This window comes from Camelina sativa, chromosome 18, assembly GCF_000633955.1.
Source record: "Camelina sativa cultivar DH55 chromosome 18, Cs, whole genome shotgun sequence".
Taxonomy (NCBI): Eukaryota; Viridiplantae; Streptophyta; class Magnoliopsida; order Brassicales; family Brassicaceae; genus Camelina; species Camelina sativa.
Window position 1 is genome coordinate 2,447,164 of NC_025702.1, and position 21,483 is coordinate 2,468,646.

General features: G+C 34.1%; 4 protein-coding genes, 1 non-coding gene and 1 pseudogene across 6 annotated transcripts; 2 read left to right on the top strand and 4 right to left on the bottom strand.

The window, feature by feature from the left end:
• Positions 1,695 to 3,468, bottom strand: LOC104760330 (annotated as a pseudogene).
• LOC104760331 (WD repeat-containing protein 53-like) lies at positions 3,981 to 5,932 on the bottom strand. Of its 2 annotated transcripts, XM_019240165.1 has the most exons (9): positions 5,806 to 5,932; positions 5,617 to 5,713; positions 5,480 to 5,524; positions 5,323 to 5,382; positions 5,185 to 5,241; positions 5,045 to 5,087; positions 4,889 to 4,966; positions 4,348 to 4,799; positions 3,981 to 4,262 (listed from the first exon to the last, which is right to left on the bottom strand). In XM_019240165.1, exons 2-9 carry the CDS (start codon positions 5,674 to 5,676, stop codon positions 4,173 to 4,175), a joined length of 885 nt encoding a protein of 294 aa, XP_019095710.1. In that variant the 5' UTR covers positions 5,677 to 5,713; positions 5,806 to 5,932; the 3' UTR covers positions 3,981 to 4,172. The 2 variants fall into 2 exon arrangements, with proteins under 2 accessions (XP_019095710.1, XP_019095709.1); XM_019240164.1 differs by lacking the exon at positions 5,480 to 5,524 and having other exon boundaries at positions 5,323 to 5,342.
• Positions 6,245 to 7,890, bottom strand: LOC104760332 (ras-related protein RABA1c-like). The gene is made up of 2 exons (XM_010483233.2): positions 7,486 to 7,890; positions 6,245 to 6,837 (listed from the first exon to the last, which is right to left on the bottom strand). Exons 1-2 carry the CDS (start codon positions 7,704 to 7,706, stop codon positions 6,408 to 6,410), a joined length of 651 nt encoding a protein of 216 aa, XP_010481535.1. The 5' UTR covers positions 7,707 to 7,890; the 3' UTR covers positions 6,245 to 6,407.
• Positions 8,055 to 8,126, bottom strand: TRNAG-UCC. The gene has a single exon. It is a non-coding gene; the product is annotated as a tRNA-Gly (tRNA).
• LOC104760333 (ubiquitin domain-containing protein 1-like) lies at positions 8,241 to 9,743 on the top strand. Its single transcript, XM_010483234.1, has 4 exons — positions 8,241 to 8,395; positions 8,953 to 9,075; positions 9,162 to 9,281; positions 9,366 to 9,743. The coding sequence occupies exons 1-4, from the start codon at positions 8,353 to 8,355 to the stop codon at positions 9,434 to 9,436; spliced, it is 357 nt and encodes a 118-aa protein (XP_010481536.1). The 5' UTR covers positions 8,241 to 8,352; the 3' UTR covers positions 9,437 to 9,743.
• On the top strand, positions 17,082 to 21,294 carry LOC104760335 (protein STICHEL-like 4). Its single transcript, XM_010483235.2, has 6 exons — positions 17,082 to 19,597; positions 19,682 to 19,901; positions 19,975 to 20,355; positions 20,442 to 20,841; positions 20,915 to 20,978; positions 21,053 to 21,294. Exons 1-6 carry the CDS (start codon positions 17,828 to 17,830, stop codon positions 21,152 to 21,154), a joined length of 2,937 nt encoding a protein of 978 aa, XP_010481537.1. The 5' UTR covers positions 17,082 to 17,827; the 3' UTR covers positions 21,155 to 21,294.

Below are 21,483 nucleotides of genomic sequence, written 5' to 3' on the forward strand. Positions count from 1 at the left end.
CTACATCTCAGCTTATGCTTGTCAATCAACAAGATTTAGTAATCAAGTTGCAACTTCGATCTAACTAGAAAGAAATTGATAAAGCTCAATACAACGAGAACAACAAAACGCAATGCAATTATGCGGTTACCCGATTTTGTTATAGGCTTAAGCGTTGTATAATCTCAACCGCCTGATCCTTTCGACATGAACCAAGTTCTAAAATTAGTCCTCGTGTTGCATCTCAGTTAGGCCTTCAATTTACCAAGATTACTTCAAACCAAGTTCACACTCACATTTTCTTAACGACTAATTTGGGTTTTAATTTTTAAACCTCCAAACGATTTCGCCAAAAAAAAAAAAAGACGTGGACAATTTTTTTACTTAAAAAAACAATAATAAACACCAATAATCCTAAGTGAGCCTTGCAATGGCGCAAAATATAAAATGAAACTCAATATTTAAAAAAAAAATCAAATCGAAAATACACTTTCAGATCGAATCACTTTTGGATTATTGTTCCAAAAAAAATGTTTTCTAATTGTAATGTAGATAGGGTTTTGACTTTTTTGTTACGTTATTAATTATTAAGCATATCTACCAAAAGCAAATTCATTACGTGTGGAAGCTAAGAGCTAATTTCTCTACATACAAACTCTGTTTCTGTTCATTGCTTTCACTTTGCTAAGATTTTGATATTCCTCCAAAAAAGTTTAAAATATGAAAGAATCAGTTGTCGACGATCTAATATGTTAGGATGTTGAAGTTGGCACGATATTTATATAATTTGTTATTTGTCACCTAATGATTTATTAAGAATTAGTAAAATTATTTCTAATAGTAAAAATTTAATGACAGTCAAAAAACGTTTTGGAAGAAAAGTATATTCTCTTTGAAGCTTCAACATGAAGTTTTTCTTCAAATTGATTTATGTATGTTTCGCTCACTATTACTGATTCTTGTATATTACCTTCTAATTTAAAACTTCCAATACAAAATCTTTCAAATAAGTTGGTTAATAGTATTTTTGTGGGAAGTAATTTATTTTGGAGAAATAAGTTTTGTACAAATGTATCACAAACTAAATTTTGCATTAGAAAAGAGTATGCATCTTTAGAACTTGACTTAGCCGACGAAAGTCATTGTTAAAGAGTTGAATACGTATTCCAATTTTGATATTTGTCTCTATCTTTTTTTTTTCCAAAACAAATTATATTTTATTGATATTATATATATATATATATATATAGAACATCATTATTAAGTTTTTGTTCCTTGCTTTCTCTTTGCTAAAATTTTGATATAAAAATCAGTTGTGGACGATCTAATACATTTCAAAGTAAATTTTGGTGTGGTTTACTTTTTTGAGAGAGTATATATTGCATTCTTAAATGTTTTGATAATCATGATCATAATCATCATCATCAGCATAACAACAAGGACAATTATGTCACAATCACCATTATGAAATGTGATAGTAGTATCTATTGATCCTTTCAAACTACAATCACTCCCTATCGTAGTGTTAATCTCTAAAGACATCAAAGATGTAGGTTTATGGGTGGCTTGTCTTTTGGAGCTAGTACATGTTCAACACTAAATCCACTTTATTCAATTAATTTATTTTACATTCATGTTTTTTTTGGTATTCTCTAATCATTTCTTTGCTAGACCATAAGATAATTATTGTAAACCAAAAGAAAAATTCTCATACATACCCAAATTCTATGAGGATATGATATTAATTTTACGGTGCAGTAAAATTGGGATAAGATTACAACTCGTGATTAAAAATCACATTTCACTGCAACAAAACTTGGAGATAAGCCAATAAACGCAATAGTTAATCATCTATCCTGTGATTTATTTTCACAAACCAAACACAATAACCGGAATTGTACCGGTTTCGACCCAGTAATTTCTTCAGACCCGGTCTGGTTATTCTCAAAACTCAAAAGAACCCTAAATAAAGTCCAAAACCGATACATTTTGAGGATTTCTCAAGACTCTGTCAAGATCAAACCTTTTGCTATATTTTCAAATCCAACGACACCTTTTAGCGAGATAAAAGAGGAAGAGGATCAAGAACACAAGCGAGAAAAGACCAATGCCGAGACCAAACAGTGTCTTGTTGGAACCATTGTGTTCTTCTTTCTTCTCCGTCATCTTCTCGTTTCCTCCTCCGCCGTAATCGCCGTAATCGTTTTCCCCTGACAAAGATTCCTCCTTTTCCGACGGAGACCATAAAGGAAAGCCGTATTTATCTTACGGAGCGATACCCTCCAATTTCAAGTTCGAGGGTAGAACAGTTTTGTTGTAACAGAGCTCACTGTTGCCTCCGATTTCGAAAAAGTTGAGCTTTTTGATGAAGCTTTCGTTGAATGGTAGAACTCCATGGAAGGCGTTATCAGCGAGATTCAAGTGTTTCAGACTCTTCATCTCGGAGATGAAACTTGGAACGGTGCCGTTTAATTGATTCTTGCTTAAATCCAAATGTGCAAGTTCTGGAATCGATGAGAGTGTGTTTGGTATTGTTCCTGATAGTTTGTTTGAAGCTAAAGATAAGGTTTGTAGAAAGGTTAAGTTTTTGATTGAGTTTGGTATTTGGCCGGAGAGAGAGTTATGAGATAAATTTAGTGACTTGAGGTTTGTGAGACGAGTAATGGAAGTTCGTATTGAGCCTTTGAGTGAGTTGTTTGATAAATCGATGTACGTGAGGTTTGAGTGGAAGGATTTAGGGATAATGCCGGAGAGGTTTGAGTTTGAGATTGTGAGGGAAGTGAGTTTATGCATGTTACCGAGGATTACGTAAAGACGACGAGAGGTTGAGATTGGTGATGAGGAGATTTTGAGGGTTTCGAGGTTTATGAGACGAGCGAGGAAGAGGCCTGAGAGACGGCTACGGTTGTGGAGGAAGGAGGATACGGCGGAGAAGGATTGGAGTGTGATTGGGAGGTGGTGTGGAGGGGAGAGGGAAGGGCAGTTTGTGAAGGAGAGATTGAGAAGGGATTTAGAGAGTGGTTTGAGGGTTTTGTACGTGAGAGAGAGATTGGAGTTGCAGTTTGCGAAGGAGATAGAGGTAATGTGGCGGTAAGGAGAAGCGTCGTCGCAAGTTATGGGAGAGGAGGAGGAGGAGTTGTTGTTGCAGGGATCATTGGTTGGTGTAAGGATGTTGAGAGATTGGAGAGCTTTAAGCTGTTTTGGGTATAGTGGAGAGGCAGAGACGGCGGCTAGTAGAAGGAGGAGGAGCAACGGTTGCAGTGGTTTCATAGTGGAAAGCAGAGAGACTTTAGGAATGTTGGAATCTGATAGAAGTGTATGTGAAGTTGTGATAGTTAAAGGCTGCTCAATTTTTACCCAAGAGCTAGTTTTAGAGAATCAGATATTCTTACTATTTACGACGTGTATAATGGCCAAGAAATAACAACAACAATCGTATATGGTAGAAGAACTCGATCATTAACATATGTGTGTGTGCGCGTCCGTGTGTATGTGTAACTCCCAAACGTTTTAATTGTATGAATAACACTATTTTGTGGGTTTATACATTTTTGTTACGATTGTAACATAATTTATTGGTAAGTAAATTGGATTTCAACTTCGTACCAAATTCTTAATTGTGAAAATTTGGACAAGAAAAATCTAATAGGGATAACCTTTTTTTGTACATTCCCATCGATATAAGTTTTGGTTGAAAACTTTGATCTAGGCAAATATTGAATGAACACAAACAAATGGAACGTAATAAAGCATTAAAGCGGTGATAGTAAAGGAATTTAACAATTCAAAAATTAGTTGAAACGTAATCATGAGGTTTTGACAACAATATAATTACAGATTTGTTTTCTTTTTGTTCAAGGAAACTTGCTCAAAAAGGAACAACCCACCATTTTCACATGAAAGCGTAAATAGATTAAAACAATAATGAGTAATAATTTTATAAAAATACAACTATATAAACTACAAGCAGCCTCAAGGTTTTAAAGCTGAAGAAACATCAATATAGTAAAGCTTTATATTATTAACTCTATAAGTACTAAAGCATAGTTATCCAAGTATTTTTAGTCTTCATAATTTGGAAAATGAAAGTGACGAACAAAGAACTAACTTGTGGATAAAGCAACTACTTTGAGAAAGTTCAAAAATAATAATATGAAACAAACATAAGCCATTTTATGATCCATCAGGCCTACTTAGGTGATTGAGTAAACCTTAACTACTCTGGTGGTGTCACAAACAACAAGATTCTCAGAAACCGATTGATTCGTGCAAAGCCAATTCACCTGTTTAAGAAAACCCCAAAAGATGTCACAATCAGACAAAAGAGAAAGAATAAGTGGAAAGAGCAAAATAACTTTAGTCAACTACCTTCTTGCTTAAGTTAATATTCAAATGGAGGAAATCTCTGTTATTGTTGTTGTTGTTGTTGTTGTTGTTGTTGTTGTCTGGATCAAGACATTTAAAGCAATCCCATATTTTGACTGTCTTATCATTACCACCTGAGATCAAGAATCTACCTTTCTCCTGAAACAGAGAAAAGGCGACACAAGACACAGCAGCATTGTGTCCACCAACAGAGTAATCTAAACAAACCCTTTTGATCACATTGTTGCTACTGCTGCTGCTGCTGCTTCCTTTCGATGATGTTCCTTTTCGGGAAAGTTCTGATTCGATATTGATCAAATCGACAATTCCATCACCTCTAGCAACTGCGCATATCTTGTGTAACTTATCAACCATGTCCACTTCCGGGATTGCTATCGAGTGAACAAATGCAGGGTTTAGGCATTGTCCTGAGTTGCTGCTATGTGTATCGGAACCTGAAAGATTTACAGAAGTGTCCTGTAAAATCAGAAATATTGCATATATATGAGGCAAAATAAACCTGTATCAGTGGTATAGGCTTTACCAAAGTCTATAATCTTTTGTGAGCGACCCTTTGAGAAATCCCATAAAATAAGCTTTGAATCAAGTCCACCAGTTATAACTGTAAGAAATTACACATTCCAGAAACCTTGAAGAAATACATATATAATATAATAAATCACATTAAGATGTTAGTTACCTTCCCAAGGTCTCCATGGAATGAATTGCACAGAACTGCATATCTTCAATGTCACATTAAGGTATTGACTCAAGAGAGAATTTTCGAGGTAAGAAGAACTTCACAGATGCGAGGCAGCATAACAACAAAAGTAAGGATACACTTGAATGACCAGCTCTAAGGGTTTTATAAAGGCGTTTCTGACCAATGTCGATGATCTGTGTTCGAGAGCAAACTAATCAAACCGAGAGAAGTTCCACAAATTCATGTTTAGGTAACCGAACAAACATTAAGTGTACCTTAATATCACCAGAATCATCTGCAGAAGCAAGAAAAGATGATCTTCCATTGCATACAACCTTAATAAATCAAGAACATCAGAAGATTATCAACATGGAGTTTGTAGGTAAATTCAATAACTTCTCAGATAGTCAGGATTTTAAGATAGATCACTACCTGGTTTTTCGTTTCCATAAGAAGCATAGAGAATGTTCTCATTACCTGAAAAAAAAAAAACAAACAAAATCAATCACCAAATTGAAAACAAAGAGATGAAGTTGTAAGAGAGTACTGAGAACAAAACAAAAAAAAACCTGTCTTGAAACAGAGAGATGAAACAGGTTCTGTTCCAATGTCGATGATGAATTGAACATCTTTACATCTCAAATCAAACCAGCAAACGCAACCATCCTAATCATCCATCTTTCAAATTGTTAAAATCACCTTCGTAAAACCCTAAACTCATCGAATTAAAAAAGAAAATAAAAGAGGGTTTTAGAAACCTCGCCGGAAGTGAGAACAAGTCCAGGCCTTTCACGAGAAGCTATACAACATGTGGCAGTTGATTTGTGGCCTCTCAGCTTCCTTGGCTCCTCCATTGCCATAACTCCGAGTTTCGCCGGCGATTGCAAAAACTCTTAACCAAACTGTAATCAAAATAAAATAGGGTAGACAACAAAAGCTAACCGAACCATACCAAGCTCAACCGGATATTTTATAAATTCATTCGGTTTTGCTTCTTTAAAATTCGAGGAGACAAAATTCGAACCGAACTTAACCAAATTGAACCGATATAAAGAAACATAAACGAAATCTATATACAAAATCAAACCGAAATTTAAACCGAACTGAAATAATCAATCTTTTATCTCTCTTTTACCATCAAATTGTAGTGTTTTTAGATAATATAACTTTAGGGTTCTGAGAATTTGACAAAGCATATTCAAACAATAACATTGGCAACATTAGATAAGTAAACAGAAATACACCAAAATGGGATCATTAGTCAACCTAATAAAAGCAATCTTTATATTCGAAAAAGAACCGTTAACAAAAAACCAATCCTCTCAGGTCGTTAACAATAACAACTCTCCTACTCTCTTATTTAGTTTGAGCAGCATCCAGCTTTCTTCACAGCGGAAACATCTTTACCAATATCGATCTTATCTCCTTTCGACGGGACATTAGCGGATTCGCTAGCAGCTTCCATCGCCTTCTTGCTAACAATGTGGTGAATCTGAGTGAGTACTTCCGCGAAAGCGTTCTCGACATTTGTGGCTTCGAGAGCCGAGGTTTCCATGAAGTAGAGAGATTCTTTCTCCGCGAATGATTTCGCATCTTCAGTCTGAACAGCCACGAGATGGCGAAGATCGGATTTGTTTCCCACGAGCATGACAACAATGTTTGGATCAGTGTGGTTGCTTAGTTCTTTCAGCCACGTCTCGACGTTTTCAAATGTTGAGTGTCGGGTTACATCGTAGACAAGAAGCGCTCCAACAGCTCCTCGATAATACGCGCTAGTGATGGCTCGATACCTATTGAAACAATAGCAATGAAACTGAGAATTAAGTAAGCTAAAAACATCAGAACATAGTTAATATTGCGACGAAGAAACCACAGTGATACAAAGCAAAAACTTTTCAGTTTCGAAACCAGACCATGTTGGCTTCACGAAACTGATCAGAGAATTCGAGAATAGCTCATCATACAAAGCAAGAACCTTTTCAATTTCGAAATTAGACTAAGTAAAGCTTCAAATGAAACAAATCAAGCTCTCTTACATAAACAAAATCAAAATCTGACTACGTAAAGCTTCAAGAAACTGATCAAAGAACCCGAAAATAGCAAATTTATACAAAGCAAGAATCTTTAAGCGAAATCTGAGGAAAAGAGCTAGAGAAACGTAGAAATGAAGTTACTGAAACCAATCAAACACTCTTACATAAAGCAACAGAAGAAAATAGATAAAGCTAAAAATTTTCTAGTCATACACAAAATCACATTCAAATCCAGATCTCTTCTTGTAAATGTGATTAAAGCCAATGAATCTAAAGCAATTTGAGATCTAAACCCTAAGCCATAAAAAAATAAAAGCTTCAACCAAAAATTATCTAAATCTAAGGAGAACCAGATCGAGAAATGAACAATGTGAAGTTGAAAAGAAAAGAAAAAAAAGATGAGACCTTTCTTGACCAGCAGTATCCCAAATCTGGGCTTTGATGACTTTATCATCAACATTCAAACTACGAGTAGCGAACTCAACGCCGATCGTGGATTTGGACTCGAGGCTAAACTCATTTTTGGTGAACCGCGAGAGCAAATTGGATTTGCCCACACCCGAATCACCAATCAGAACTACCTTGAATAGGTAATCGTATTCATCATCTGCTCTGTAACCCGCCATTTTGAGATCCTCCCTCTCCTTTTCAAAATAAAAAGCTTCTTACTTCAACAAAACCCAAAATGAGATTTTGAAAAATTTTCAGATTTTGTTTTTTCAAAAGATCTTTTCGATTTCTACAGAGAAAGACGCGGAATTGAAATAAGAGAAAAGGACCTTGTGTTGTGTGGTGTCTTTGTCACACAGAAAGGGGAAAAAAATCTAGCATTTTTGTATGGAAATTACCAAAACGCCCTTCTCACGCGGTCTGATCTATTAGCTTGCTCGCTTCGATAAAAGCGAGGACATACTCGTCATTTCAAATGGTGTAATTTAATTTGAAAATTTGATTGAACTGTTATGAAAAAAAATTGCGTCTGCCGGGAGTCGAACCCGGGTCTATTGCTTGGAAGGCAATTATCCTAACCGTTGGACTACAGACGCTGACATTTCATTGGTTCGGATGCAATATAATATCGCAAAAATAATAGTATGACGTGGCAAGTATAAAAAGGAAACTTCTCTCTAACAAACTAATTTGTGAGTCTTTGACCTTTTTAAAGACGACGACGACGACTCTTGAAGACCTCTCCGGCGATTCTCCCGCCGTAACCACCGTGTATCTCTTATCGGCGATTTACCTTCTCCGTTTCGTCTCCGGCGTTCGAGAATGGGTTGCATCGGATCTTCTCAGGCCAATAATGAAGGAGGAGGTTAGAAAAAATCGTTTCTTCGCTCAGATATTATACTTTTGATTTTGTACAATCGTTCCCAGAACTATTTGGCGACGATTTGTTGTAATGTTTGTGATTCCCGGAGAGGTTTTGAGCGAAATCAGAAGTTTCGAGAACAATTATTTTAGGGATTTCGCTAATCTTGCTTTGTACTTCGTTAAGAAATTGTAAATGTTCTTGAACATGTACTGTTCTTGATTTAGAATGCTCTTTGATTGTTAAGTATCTTCTCATGTAGATGGCTTTAGTATTGGTTGTGTGATCAATGGTGTGATTGAATACACAAGATCACCAGGTTCTTCAGTTCTGCATTCTATTGCATTTGTCTTGTTGGAATTGAAAGTAGTATAGTGGAGATGATTATGTGTATATATACGAGCATAGTGTTGCATTTGTCTTGTTGAAATCGAAACCTGTGATGATCTTCTGATTTAGATGGCTATAAAGTAGTATTGATGTTACTGAAAGAACTGCTTTACGGATTGGTACTAGTTTACATTGTATCATTCTCTTATGAGTTTTGTATGGTGGCACAGTTAAAAGGAAGAAACTCCGGAAACCTAAACCGTGGCCACATACTGAGCCAATCACAAGGGCACAACTTACGAATATGCGTGAGGAATTTTGGGACACTTCTCCACATTATGGTGGTCAAAGAGGTATGTATATATATCTCTCTCTTTCTTGTGACCTGCATTGCATTATGGACATTTTGGGAACTGAGTTGAAATAAATTGGCAACCAGAGATATGGGATGCACTTCGAGCTGCTGCTGAAGCTGACTTGAAACTAGCTCAAACTATTGTTGACAGTGCAGGCGTGATTGTCCAGAACAGTGATCTATCGTTGTGCTGGGATGAAAGAGGTTTGTAGTACACAGTCTGATTCTTTTTCTCTCGTTTCTTTTTCTTAGAACCTTACTGAATCTGCTTGTTCTTACTCAATGCAGGTGCTAGATATGAGCTTCCTAGGTATGTACTAAGTGAGCCCACAAATCTGATCCGAGAGGAGGGACAGTGAGCAAAGCTTAGTGTACAGTTACCACAAAAGTAGGTAGAAGAAGAAGTAAGAAGACTAGAATCGGTCATATTCAATACTTTTAGCAATTGATACTACTCTCTGAGTCTCTGTTTAGTTACTGGAATCTAAAGTGGGAATCTGTTTAGTTACTGGAATCTAAAGTGGGAAATGGTGACACGTGGTATTAGAGGAACAGATGTACAGTCAGGATTTGTGACGTTTTTTTTGGGGGCAAAATGATCTAATGAACCTATGATTGACAGTTAACAAATTCTTAAACGCTGTACTTATTCTTGACCAGCTTTGAGTTTACGTACAGAACAAAGATAAGTCATAAGATTAAAAATAAATTGTGACAAGAAAAATAGAAATTTATGTATTTTTTAGTTTGATTCAAAATGATTCCCTCCCTACACAAATTTCTATAAAATTATCGAGAATGGCAAAACTTTCAAAAACATTTGTGTCAGAAATGGTCTTTCACTCTTCCTCTCTCAAGTTATCATATGTCTTTTTGTTCCTTGAATTTTGGAGCTACGCATTTAACTGTACCCAATTACAAAGATTTGTTTAACATTGATGAGTTATGTGATCAAAATTCAATAAATATTTATTTTTTCTTGGAGGCATGTCAGTGAGTTAGTGTACAGATTATGATATAAATAAATCTAAATTAATTTCGTTAAGGTCAAAGGGCAGAGTGAACCCAAACTTGACCGTTTGTTGTTACATAAAATATTTAAAAAAAAAAACAAAAAAAAATCGTTAGACCGTTTGTTTTTTATATTTTTGAGTCCCAAAAGAAAAAACGATACTTGTCCTTATTAGAAAGAAGAAAAGATATCTTACCAAAAAAAAATTTACCGGAAAAATAATACTCCCTCCGTTTCAAAATATAAGATTTTTTGAGTGAAATCACACAGATTAGAAAAGAAACACTTTAGAAAAGTCCAACCAATCATAAACAAAACTGTATAAAATAAATAATAAAAAAATATAAAATTAATCTAACAGTTACTTAAAAAGTTGAAAACATCTTATATTATGAAACAAAGAAAACCTCTAAAACATCCTATATTATGAAACGGAGAGAGTATATATTTAATATGTATTTTTCAACAATATGTATATATGTTATTGTAATGAAAAAAAGATGGTAGAATTAACAAACTACTCAGGTTGAATAAGCTTGAAATATCTAAATGTTCTATTGTGCTTATATATGTGTCACTGACCACAAGAATATATTTTTCTTCTATTTTACTATCTATATTAATATTTTTGAAGTACATTTTGGTTTATGCCCTTCAAGTTTTGCTTATTTAATATGTTTTATTTACAACATTAATCCCTAACAATTTTTCTAAAACAACATTTCGTAGAAACTCAATTAATGTAACTATTTAAATCTACCTAATTTGATACGTTTATTGCCATACATAGCTGGACAACATCTATACATTTCGATTTTTCCACAAACAACTCTACGCATTAAATTTTTAATCCAATAAAAATCTTTAAACCTATTTTAATAGATTTTTAGAGAAAAAATCTGTTAGTTTCCCTAAATTATCTCGGTTTAATTAATAGTTTCCATTTAATATTTAAATTATCATATTTAAAATATATATATATATATATATATATATATATATATTTAGCCTTCATTTTAGATTGCAAAAAGATTTGATCACCACAATATTCTAGACTTTCTTTTAAACATAAACCTAACTATTACTACTTCTATAAATAATTTTTCAGCAGATACAAAAAAAATTAGCATATCAATGTTCTATCAATATAGCGTTTTTTGGCATTAGTCCCATATAGGATGAGTTAAGTGGAATTGTTATTCTCTTTTAAACACCTTTAAATGTGTACCACATAGCAAATATATTACTAGACTATACATATACCACATGTTATATCACTTCAAAAAAATCCTATAATTTCAATACTATAATTAAAAACCTCTAAAATCTTATAAAATTTAATATAATAATAAAAAGATCCTGTGGATTAAATTCTAAAATTTAAACCTTAGAAAATAATTGAATAAATTAATCATAAATTATAAAATTGTCATATGTGTTTGAAATTTATTAACTTGCATATTCTACCCACATATATATATATATATCTTCATATATAGATGCACTGCATAGTAACATGATTTGTTTACTTTTATAACAATGAATTTTAATTGATAAATTAAAAATGAAAATAATTAATTTTTATATACATTAAACACATAAAATAACTATTAATTCTCACATATCTCTATATTATTCTACATAAAAAAACACAATCACGCAATGTACCGCGGGTCAAAACTTAGATAACATAGTAACATTTATATTAAAAAACAAAAAAAACTTAATCATTTTATTTAAAATCATATATGAACATTGAAATCGTCTCGTAAATTCAATAAATAGTTATAGGTATATAATTTAAAAATTAATAAAACAACATCAAAGTAACAACCAAATTTAATATACGTATTTTAAATATTTAAAGTTTGAAAAATATAGTCTTGCGGTGTATCACGGGTTAAATCCTAGTTTGTTCTTATTTTTTTCAAATTTATTTTGTAATGTATACTTTATGTTATTTTTTATATTTTTAATATATGTCTTATATGTGCAATTACTGAAAATTCAATAGTTTTGTGGGGTTAATAAATTTAGCATTTTTGCTTATTAAATTTAAGAATATGACTTTTTGCTCACCTAACGTTAAGACTAAAGCGTGAGTTCATGCTGAAGCAGAACATGAACAAGAAGATGATTACCAAAGACATTGATTGAGAGTCTACGAGTAACTTCAGAGTCTAACGCAAATTACAAACAATAAAATTACGAGTAACTTGAGAGTCTAACGCAAATTACAAACAATACGATTACCAAAGACCTTCGCGATCTGCGAGAGAGAGAGAGAATGCAATCCGAAGAAGAGGTTGCGATGAAGTTTGCTGATGATGTGAAATCTTCGGGTGAAAAGGAATCTGTTACGAAAGATGCCAAGAGGAAGGTGCGGAAGAAGAAGAAGAAAGGACCGCCGAAGATAAAAGTACCACGGAAGAAGAAGGCCTCGTCGGTCTCCGAAAAGGTTTTGGAAGTTAACGAATCTGGGGGTACTGGTGGTACTGGCGGCTCCGGCTCAAGTAATCGGTCGACCTCTAGTGCCCATTCGTCAGGGTCAGCTTTTGATGAATCAAAGGAGCAAAGATCTCATGATATTGATAGGAAGAAGAGTAAAAAAGCAAGCAAGCAAGCAACACTTCCAATCAACATATTTCGATTTAAAACCACGAATCCCCCCAACACAGCAATCCAAACTTGACACAACTCTGACGCCCTCTTTAACGCCACTCTTTCCGAGTCTCGGCCGCCCTACCTAAACCAATCATCATATCGGTCCCTAAGCCCAAACTTGCCCAGGCGCTATTAAATAAATGGGGGTCTTAGATGAGCATGACGAGTCACCACCACCATCCCGATCGCTACTGATGTTTACTGATGTTTGATGATCCAAATCAAGGAATCTACCCTATCTTCTATCACTATTGTAATTCAACTGATTCCCTTTCAACTGTTTCCATTTCTTTCCTAGGTCTTGCTTATGAATCTACTACTCTATCTATAATTTTTTCATTTTCAAAATAAATAAATAAATAAAACCAAAGACCTTATATATATTGTAGTAATAATGTCATCTTGAATTGGATTCAAAATAGTTATGTGCTTATTCGTTCTTTGTTATCTAGTCAGAACGAAAAATACACAAATAAAATATCTCAAAAAGCAAGATTCATATTTTTATTAGTTGAGATGATATATCATGAGTATTGAGAGACAAAAAAGTGTAGAGCATGTATAAAACTGGATGTGTTCTATTAGGTATTAACCCAAATCTTCTTTACAAGTTTGAACACAATTAGACAAAGTAGAAATTCATGAGACAAAGTATTAACCCAAATCTTCTTTACGAACAACATTAGACAAAGTAGAAATTCATGAGACTTTTGGATTATTTTGATATAATATCAATTAAAGGACCTAAATTGGTATGTCGTCAAGATAAAAGTAAGCTAACTTTCCTAATTGAAGTTGAATAAAAGAGATAGGGATGTGTTAAACATCGAAGCTCAACCTCCGCCAAATCTAACTTTTAATACATTGGAAGTTTATAATCCTAAACCTTTACTTTTCATAATCTTTTTAACGATTCAAGAAATTTATAAGCTATATCAATTTACAGACTGAACACTTGATTTAAATATTCTAGCCGTTTAAGCCCTAACCGTCATATGCTTCTTTTAGTAAGCAAAGTGATACAACCTTAACTCCTCCAACAAAATGATCAGGATCATTCCAAATAACATCGTTACAAATTTTGTCAAGATATTGAAAACAATCTTTCTGTAGCAAAAAATAGCAGTCTGACATATCATGGTTTTTGTGGTTTTTAACCATGGTATAAGTGTGCTTTTTGAGTATTTTGATTTGTTTTCTAGCTTGTTTTTGAGTCTTTATAGGTTTAGGTACTCATTGGCACGGATGGAACACAAAGGAGCTAAAAAGGATGATTTGGAGCATAATCAAACCATTAAGGCTGATCTACGAAGGTGGGAGACGAGTTCAAGAGTATGCATCGATCGATGCAACCCAGAGCATCGATCGATGCAGCTGCCACAAGCCAATCAGAAGTTTTCTCCACAAGCTTTAGAAGATTTACAAAATTTGCCTAAGTTTCCGTTACTTGCAATTAAGACCCAAAACGTGTTTTAGAGTATTTATAGGATTTTTATGGTCATTGTTTAGACTTAATTTGTTTTCTAGTAATTTTTCTGCCACCTTTTGAGAGAGAGACCCTGAGAGCTTTTTGAGAGAGACAAGCCAAGACCCTGTTGAGAGAAGCTTTCTAAACTCTTTGTTTTCTCTTTTGGATTATTATATGATATATATTTTATTCAGTGTTTTTGTTTCAATAATCATGTCTGAGTAGATCTTTAGTTAGGTTCAGGGTTCTCATTGGGTTTTTATGATCTATTAGATCTGCTGATTTATTAGGATTCTTATTCTTCTGTGATCTTCATCTTAGGTTGTTCTTCATATTAATTCATGATTGATCACCTAGAATTAATATCTAGGAAAATAAATTGATACGAAAGTATAATTGATTTTCCTAATTAAACATTTTGATGAGCAAAATTACTTCTTGCAAAGAGGTTTGATTGAGTTTTTTTGTGAACAATCTATACCTGATTTTAAAGCTGATTTTTAACCTAGAATTTTGCAAAGAGATTTGGATTTTCTGGTTTTAAATTTAGAAAATATTTGCAGTGAGAACTGGTTTATTTTACAATTGTATTTAGAGTTCTAGATCTGATTTTTAATTGATTTAATATCTCATAAATTCCTGAAAATTTCCCTAGACCTAGCGTTTTTAATTCCTGAATTTACAACACATTCTAATTCTGTTTTTGCATTGTTTTTAAATTAATATTCTGATTTAGCATAATTAAAAGATTAATAAAATTTGATATGCTCAAATTGTAATACCCTAATAGTACTAACAGCCTTGCAGTTGTAATACTATAGGGGTCGAATCCACAGAGACTCTAGATCACTCATTACTCATTCTAGCTTTGTGAATGTTGTTGTCTATATTTTCTTTGATGAATTAGTACAAGGCCGGATTAAACATCGGCTACACATGGTGCGATAATCACTAAATATTCAAATTTTTTAGAAAAAATAAAAGTTTTATCCATTGAATATTCAAATTACTTACCAGATTTTAAAGAGAACTAGAAAATCAACAATATATTACCAATAAAAATAAAGAAAAGCAACGATATTTTTAAATTTAGATTAAAGTGTAAATCGTTTCTTAGTTCAGTTCAGATTTTATAAAAATTAGGGTAGAAATAAAAGAAAAAAAAATTGAATTTGGGTTGGACATGGTGCAAATGCACTTCCTGCACTGAGTCAGCGCCGGGCCTGAATTTTAACGGTTTTTGTCACGTATTCTAAAAATTTTAAGGGTTTTCAGTTTGGTATTAAACTAGATGGTAATAACTAATAACTTGAATTTTTCTTATAAACTAGCTACTAAATATGATTTTATTCATACACCCCTTATCAACACAATTGTTGGAGTTTTTCTTATGTCTCACAAGCTCCGTCCACAAAATCATAAATTAATCCCAACTATTTATTTTTACAAAGAAAATTACACCTAATTCGATTAGTTCTTTACACCATTGTTAACTTTTGGACGGTGATATATCATGGTTTTTGTGGGTTTTAACCATGGTATAAGTGTGCTTTTTGAGTTTTTTGATTTGTTTTCTAGCTTATTTTTGAGTCTTTATAGGTTTAGGTACTCATTGGCACGGATGGAACACAAAGGAGCTAAAATATAGACAACAACATTCACAAAGCTAGAATGAGTAATGAGTACATCAAGACATTCACAAAGCTAGAATGAGTGCATTGTAAATATCCTCTTTCAAAGCCTGGTCAAAATTTCATAAACGGAATAACTTTTTACAGTTGGTCAAAAGCTAACATGATCCTCATCGATTTTATTTCTTAATTAATGTCTGCATACAAAAGTTCAGCTAAATTGACACTTAATTTTGACAAAAAAAACCTATTAACAATATTGTAAAAGAAACAAAACTAAAAGCCACATAAGCAAGCGATTGCTAATTTGCTTTGTTCAAAAAAAAAAAAAAAAAGCATCCCATTGATGATATAAGAACAATTAAAAATGACTTTTCAATTGACTTATAATAGATTTTTTAGTTTCTTCTTTTTTATTTTGTAAATATTTAGCTTATATACAAAAGTTTGAAAATATGAAGTTAAAATTAGAATATAGTTTTTCGTTTTTTGTCAAAATTAGAATAAAATTTTTGAGAGAGAGAGTATATTTTTTCGTTTCTTCTTATTACCATCTCAATATAATGCATAATGGACGGTAGAAAATGTACAAGTGCAAATTTTTTCAGTATTTGTATTGTTTGCGACGATCGTACAAACATCACCCATCACATTATCGCCTAACGACTAAATATCAGTGTTTAAGAAAGCGGTCTAGGCGGCCGCTTAGGCGCCGTCTAGGCGCTAGGCGCTCAGCAGACGTCTAGATGACCGCCTAACCCGCTTAAAATTACATACATTTTGTTTTAATATTTATTTTTGATTTTTAAATTACATATAATTAAATTATTATGTTTTATATCTATATATGTAATTATAAACATTTATATGTTGTTAATATAACTTAAATAAATGTTTTTTCTTACCATTGTTTATAATTTATAATTTTTTTTTATTTTTATAACATATATTTTAATATAATTATATATATAATGTTTTATGTTGTAAATGCCTAAACCACCTAAAAACCGTCTAGGCCCCGACTAAGCGTTCTAGGTGCTAGGCGTTGGGTCACCGCCTAAATACCGCCTAGCGCTTCGTTGAACAATGCTAAATATACAAACAAAGAAACAGCTAAATTCAAAGGTGCGAACTCTTTGTTCTCTGTTTTTTTTTTTAAACCCAACCATGCTACATGTTGTTATAAAAAATGTATTTTTTTATTTATATTTTTTTTCACTTCTCGGAAACGGACAAACCGCTTTATTGGCGATGCTCTGCTTGCTTCCTCTCTCTCCAATGCCTCTGTGTTCGTGTCCGCAAAACAGATCTCAAAAAACCTCTCTCTCTCTCTCTATCTCTCTCTCTCTCTCTCAAGATTCCCACTCTTTCTCTCTCTATACACTTTGAAAACAGCGTCTTTTCCTGCCAAAAAAACCATCGCTTTCTCCAGAGAAACCTCACTGCTGCCTCATGTGAATGTTTTGGTAAAGAAAGAGCGAAAAGAGGAGAGACATCTGTGACTGCCTTAACAAACGGTGTCGTTCTCGTTTCTCCTTTTATTTCCCCACTTGTATTAATAACCTTTGAAACGGACCATTCAGTTTTGTTTGTTTGTTTGTTTGCTGGTCTCTCAATAGTAAAAGTTTGAATCTTTTCTTAAAAGAAACAGAGCTTTTTCAGATTTTAGCATTCTGTGTTTGGTTTTTATTTCTTTCTTACCTTTTAAGTACTAGAAGAAGCACATAGCTCAAAAGCTTTACATTTTTGCTCAAACGGGTCCTTAAATTTTGGATTTTGGGTCATTTAGTTCAGTGAATCTTGGAGGGGCAATTAGGGCTATTACCAAAGTCAGTGAAATCGTTTTCAAATTTGGAAACTTTTGATATTCCGCAGAAGAAAATGAGATACAGCTCGATTTGTTTCTTCTATAGAGACTTAGACAAGAAGATTCTCTCGACGAAAACAGAGCACTTGTGATCATATCATCATATTCATGAGTAGGGCTGCTTCTTCTCGGATTTTGAAAGATTCAAATGGAGACATGGGTGAGCATCTTCGTAACCATATTCACTTAACCAACTGTATTCACTTGAAGAACCATATGCACAACAACAACAACAAACAGAGTCCGGTTTTGTCCGACCGGTCTCTTCTTATGAGAGATCTTGTCGTTCTCCAGAGATCAAGATCACTCAGAGACCCATCAGCGAGCCCGAATTTGAAAGAAGATCATGAGGATTCACGTGAAGGAAGGAGAAGATCTGTTGATCAGAATGTGGTTAAGAAGTCTGGTCTTAGGTTGTCTGGTTCATCTCCAATTGTGAATTTTGGAACTTCTAAGGTAACTCCTTCTGATGAAAAGTTTGATAGGTCGAGTAGGAAGAGTTATAGGTTCGAAGATGTGAACGAGGTTTGTAGTGTTGATTCTGTGAAATCGGGATCTAAAGATAGGGTTCATAAGGTCAATGAGGCTATTGTCAAGACTCTGTCTGATCAGTTAAACGAGGTTGGATGTGATAGTGATGATTTGGTTTCTTTTAATATTAGACCGCGCGGTAATGGCCATAGAAGACGTAAGTTTAGAGGGACTAGGAGAGCGAGACGAGGGGTTAATAATGTTAGAGACAATGTTGGTAATGAAAGTGAGATGTCTATTGCTTCTAACTCAGTCCCTCGTGGAGAGAAGTATGAGGGAGAAGGAGGTGGAAGAGATAGAGAACATAACATGAGTGGAGCTGTTCCAAGAAATGGTTGTGTTCCGTTTAACTGGTCGAGCATTCATCATAGAGGTAAAACTTTCCTCGATATAGCTGGTCGGAGTTTATCTTGTGGAATGTCTGATTCAAAAGGAAAAAAAGGTGAAAACGATATGCTAATGTTGTCTGATTCAAGCTTCTCTAATCACGAGGCGTTACCTCTTTTAGTCGATAGCGCAGATAACGAAGATTGGGTGCATGATTACTCAGGAGAATTAGGTATCTGTGCTGACAACTTGCTCAAGAATGATCAAAAAGATTCAGAGTTTTGTAAGAAGAGCAGCCGCAAAAATACTCGGTGGCAGCAAAGCTTTACGCAGAAGCACGCTCCAAGAACGTTCCATGATCTATTGGGACAGAATCTAGTGGTACAAGCACTATTTAATGCTGTTGCTAAACGAAGAGTTGGGCTTCTTTACGTATTCCACGGTCCAAACGGAACCGGGAAAACATCTTGTGCTAGGATTTTTGCTAGAGCATTGAACTGCCACTCTACAGAACAGTCAAAGCCTTGCGGTGTATGCAGTTCTTGTGTTTCTTACGATGATGGTAAGAACAGGTACATTCAAGAAATGGGTCCTGTTAAAAAATTCGACTTTGAGAATTTGGTTGATAAGATGATCATCCGTCGTCAGCAGCAAAGACAACACCTTACCTTTATATTCGATGATTGCGATACCATGTCAACAGATTGTTGGAACGCGCTTTCGAAACTCGTTGATCGAGCACCTCGTCGTGTGGTTTTCGTTCTTGTATGTTCGAGTCTTGATGTTTTGCCTCACATTATCGTTTCGAGGTGTCAGAAGTTTGTTTTCCCTAAGCTTAAAGACGTGGATATCATCGATTCCTTGCAACGGATTGCATTAAAGGAAGAGATTGATATCGACAATGATGCATTGAAGCTTGTTGCTTCGAGATCAGATGGTTCCTTGAGAGATGCGGAAATGACTTTAGAACAGCTGAGCTTGCTAGGAACAAGAATCTCTCTTCCTTTAGTTCAAGAAATGGTAAAAACCAAAACCTTCCGTAACCTTTTCTACATTTTGATATTGTTTTCTCATTATGTTCTTGTTTTTTTTTTTTTTTTTCAGGTTGGGTTAATCTCTGATGAGAAATTAGTTGATCTTCTTGATCTAGCCTTATCAGCGGATACTGTCAACACCGTAAAGAACCTAAGAATAATAATGGAAACAGGTCTTGAACCATTAGCTTTGATGTCACAGCTTGCAACCGTCATAACTGACATACTAGCCGGAAGCTACGATTTCACCAAAGATCAACGTAAAAGAAAGTTTTTCCGGCGACATCCACGTGAGTTTCCCAAACATTTCCATTAACCAATTTTTTGTAACTGTAATTTAACCAATTTATTTCGTTGTTGCAGTGTCTAAAGAAGATATGGAGAAGCTGAAACAAGCATTGAAAACGTTATCTGAATCAGAAAAACAGTTGAGAGTATCGAACGATAAACTAACGTGGCTCACTGCTGCATTGCTTCAGCTAGCTCCTGATAAACAGTACTTGCTTCCTCATAGTTCTTCCGCTGATACTAGCTTTAACCATACTCCAGTAACGGATTCGGATCCTTCAAACGGCGTTGTAGCTAGAACAAGAAGAGATGGTAGTAGTAAGCAAGATTTGAGTTGCATAAAACGACCTTCGGTTGAGGATATTTGGTTAACGGTTATTGAAAACGTTCGAGTTAATGGTTTAAAAGAGTTTCTTTATAAAGAAGGAAAGATCTTTTCGATTAGTATCGGCTCAGGTAATACAAAAGCATTGATCATATGTTTGGAAAAAGGTTTTTAAAAACGTTTATGTCGATGATACTAACTTCTTTATATCCCGCAGCTCCTACGGTGCAGTTAATATTTATGTCGCCAATAGCGAAATCAACGGCTGAGAATTTCAAAGATCACATTTTGAGAGCTTTTGAGGCGGTTCTTGGATCTCCAGTCACGTTAGAGTTCAGAACCGAGTCAAAGAAAGACATGAAAAACGTTGGTTTAAGCAATGGTGAGAGATACCACGAAAGCGGAAGAAGAAGCGAGATCATAGAAGTAGCTGAATCTGAGTCTCCAATGACTAGAGTTAGAAGGAAACACTTGGAAGCGAGTCAAAACCAGAATCAGAACCAGAGCATTGTGAAAGGAAAAGTTTCGTTGGCTCAAGTGATCAAACAAGCTGAAGGAAACACTTGGTCTAAACACAAAGCCGTGTTGATTGCAAATAAGCTTGAACAAGAGAATTTGTAAGATTATTTACAAAAACTTTTGTTCCTTCTGTTTAAATATATTTGTTTGATTAATTCATTGATTTTACAGGAGACTTGAACCGAGATCAAGAAGCTTGATTTGTTGGAAAGTGTCAAGAAACACTCGTCGTAAGGTAAAAAGATTAAATTTTATCTTCAAGTTTGATTATAATTTCTAATTGAAAATTTTGAAATTGTGAATTTGTAGCTATCGAGATTGAAGATAAGAACAAGAAGGATACGGTTACATTCTTTGTTGAAGCTTGTCTCTTGTGGGAAAAGTCTATCAACGAGATCTCCTCCTAGATGATAGGTTTTAATTTTATTTTTTTTTGCTTCTTCTTCTTTAGTTTTCTTTGATCATAATGTAATCTTTTTAGCTATATCATTTTCTTGAATCTTTATTCGCATTTTGCATCATTTAAAAAAAAAAAAATCAAATGGTGGTCAGATTAGATCTAGTACAAACTCCAAACCAGTGGTTTCATTGATCTCTTCATTGTTTGTTTACACCAAACCTCAGTTTAGGAAAATGATAAAGTGGCCTTTTTAATCAAGTTGTGGTCACGTAATGATTAGCTATTATATTCATGGTTTGGTTTGGTTTGGTGTAAATCATTTTTGATCGTCTACTAAAAC

Bases quoted from the DNA above. Each gene is read 5' to 3' on its own strand.
- LOC104760331 (XM_019240164.1), bottom strand. From the start codon at position 5,907: ATGGCAATGGAGGAGCCAAGGAAGCTGAGAGGCCACAAATCAACTGCC. The intron at 5,343-5,616 runs GTTTTTTTTTGT...TTGCTTCTGCAG, and splicing joins ATCTCTCTGTTTCAAGACAG to ATGATTCTGGTGATATTAAG. The intron at 4,263-4,347 runs GTAGTTGACTAA...TTTCTTAAACAG, and splicing joins ATATTAACTTAAGCAAGAAG to GTGAATTGGCTTTGCACGAA.
- LOC104760332 (XM_010483233.2), bottom strand. From the start codon at position 7,706: ATGGCGGGTTACAGAGCAGATGATGAATACGATTACCTATTCAAGGTA. The intron at 6,838-7,485 runs GTCTCATCTTTT...TTGTTTCAATAG, and splicing joins GATACTGCTGGTCAAGAAAG to GTATCGAGCCATCACTAGCG.
- LOC104760335 (XM_010483235.2), top strand. From the start codon at position 17,828: ATGAGTAGGGCTGCTTCTTCTCGGATTTTGAAAGATTCAAATGGAGAC. The intron at 19,598-19,681 runs GTAAAAACCAAA...TTTTTTTTTCAG, and splicing joins TTCCTTTAGTTCAAGAAATG to GTTGGGTTAATCTCTGATGA. The intron at 20,356-20,441 runs GTAATACAAAAG...TATATCCCGCAG, and splicing joins TTCGATTAGTATCGGCTCAG to CTCCTACGGTGCAGTTAATA.
- LOC104760333 (XM_010483234.1), top strand. From the start codon at position 8,353: ATGGGTTGCATCGGATCTTCTCAGGCCAATAATGAAGGAGGAG. The intron at 9,076-9,161 runs GTATGTATATAT...ATTGGCAACCAG, and splicing joins ACATTATGGTGGTCAAAGAG to AGATATGGGATGCACTTCGA. The intron at 9,282-9,365 runs GTTTGTAGTACA...TACTCAATGCAG, and splicing joins GTTGTGCTGGGATGAAAGAG to GTGCTAGATATGAGCTTCCT.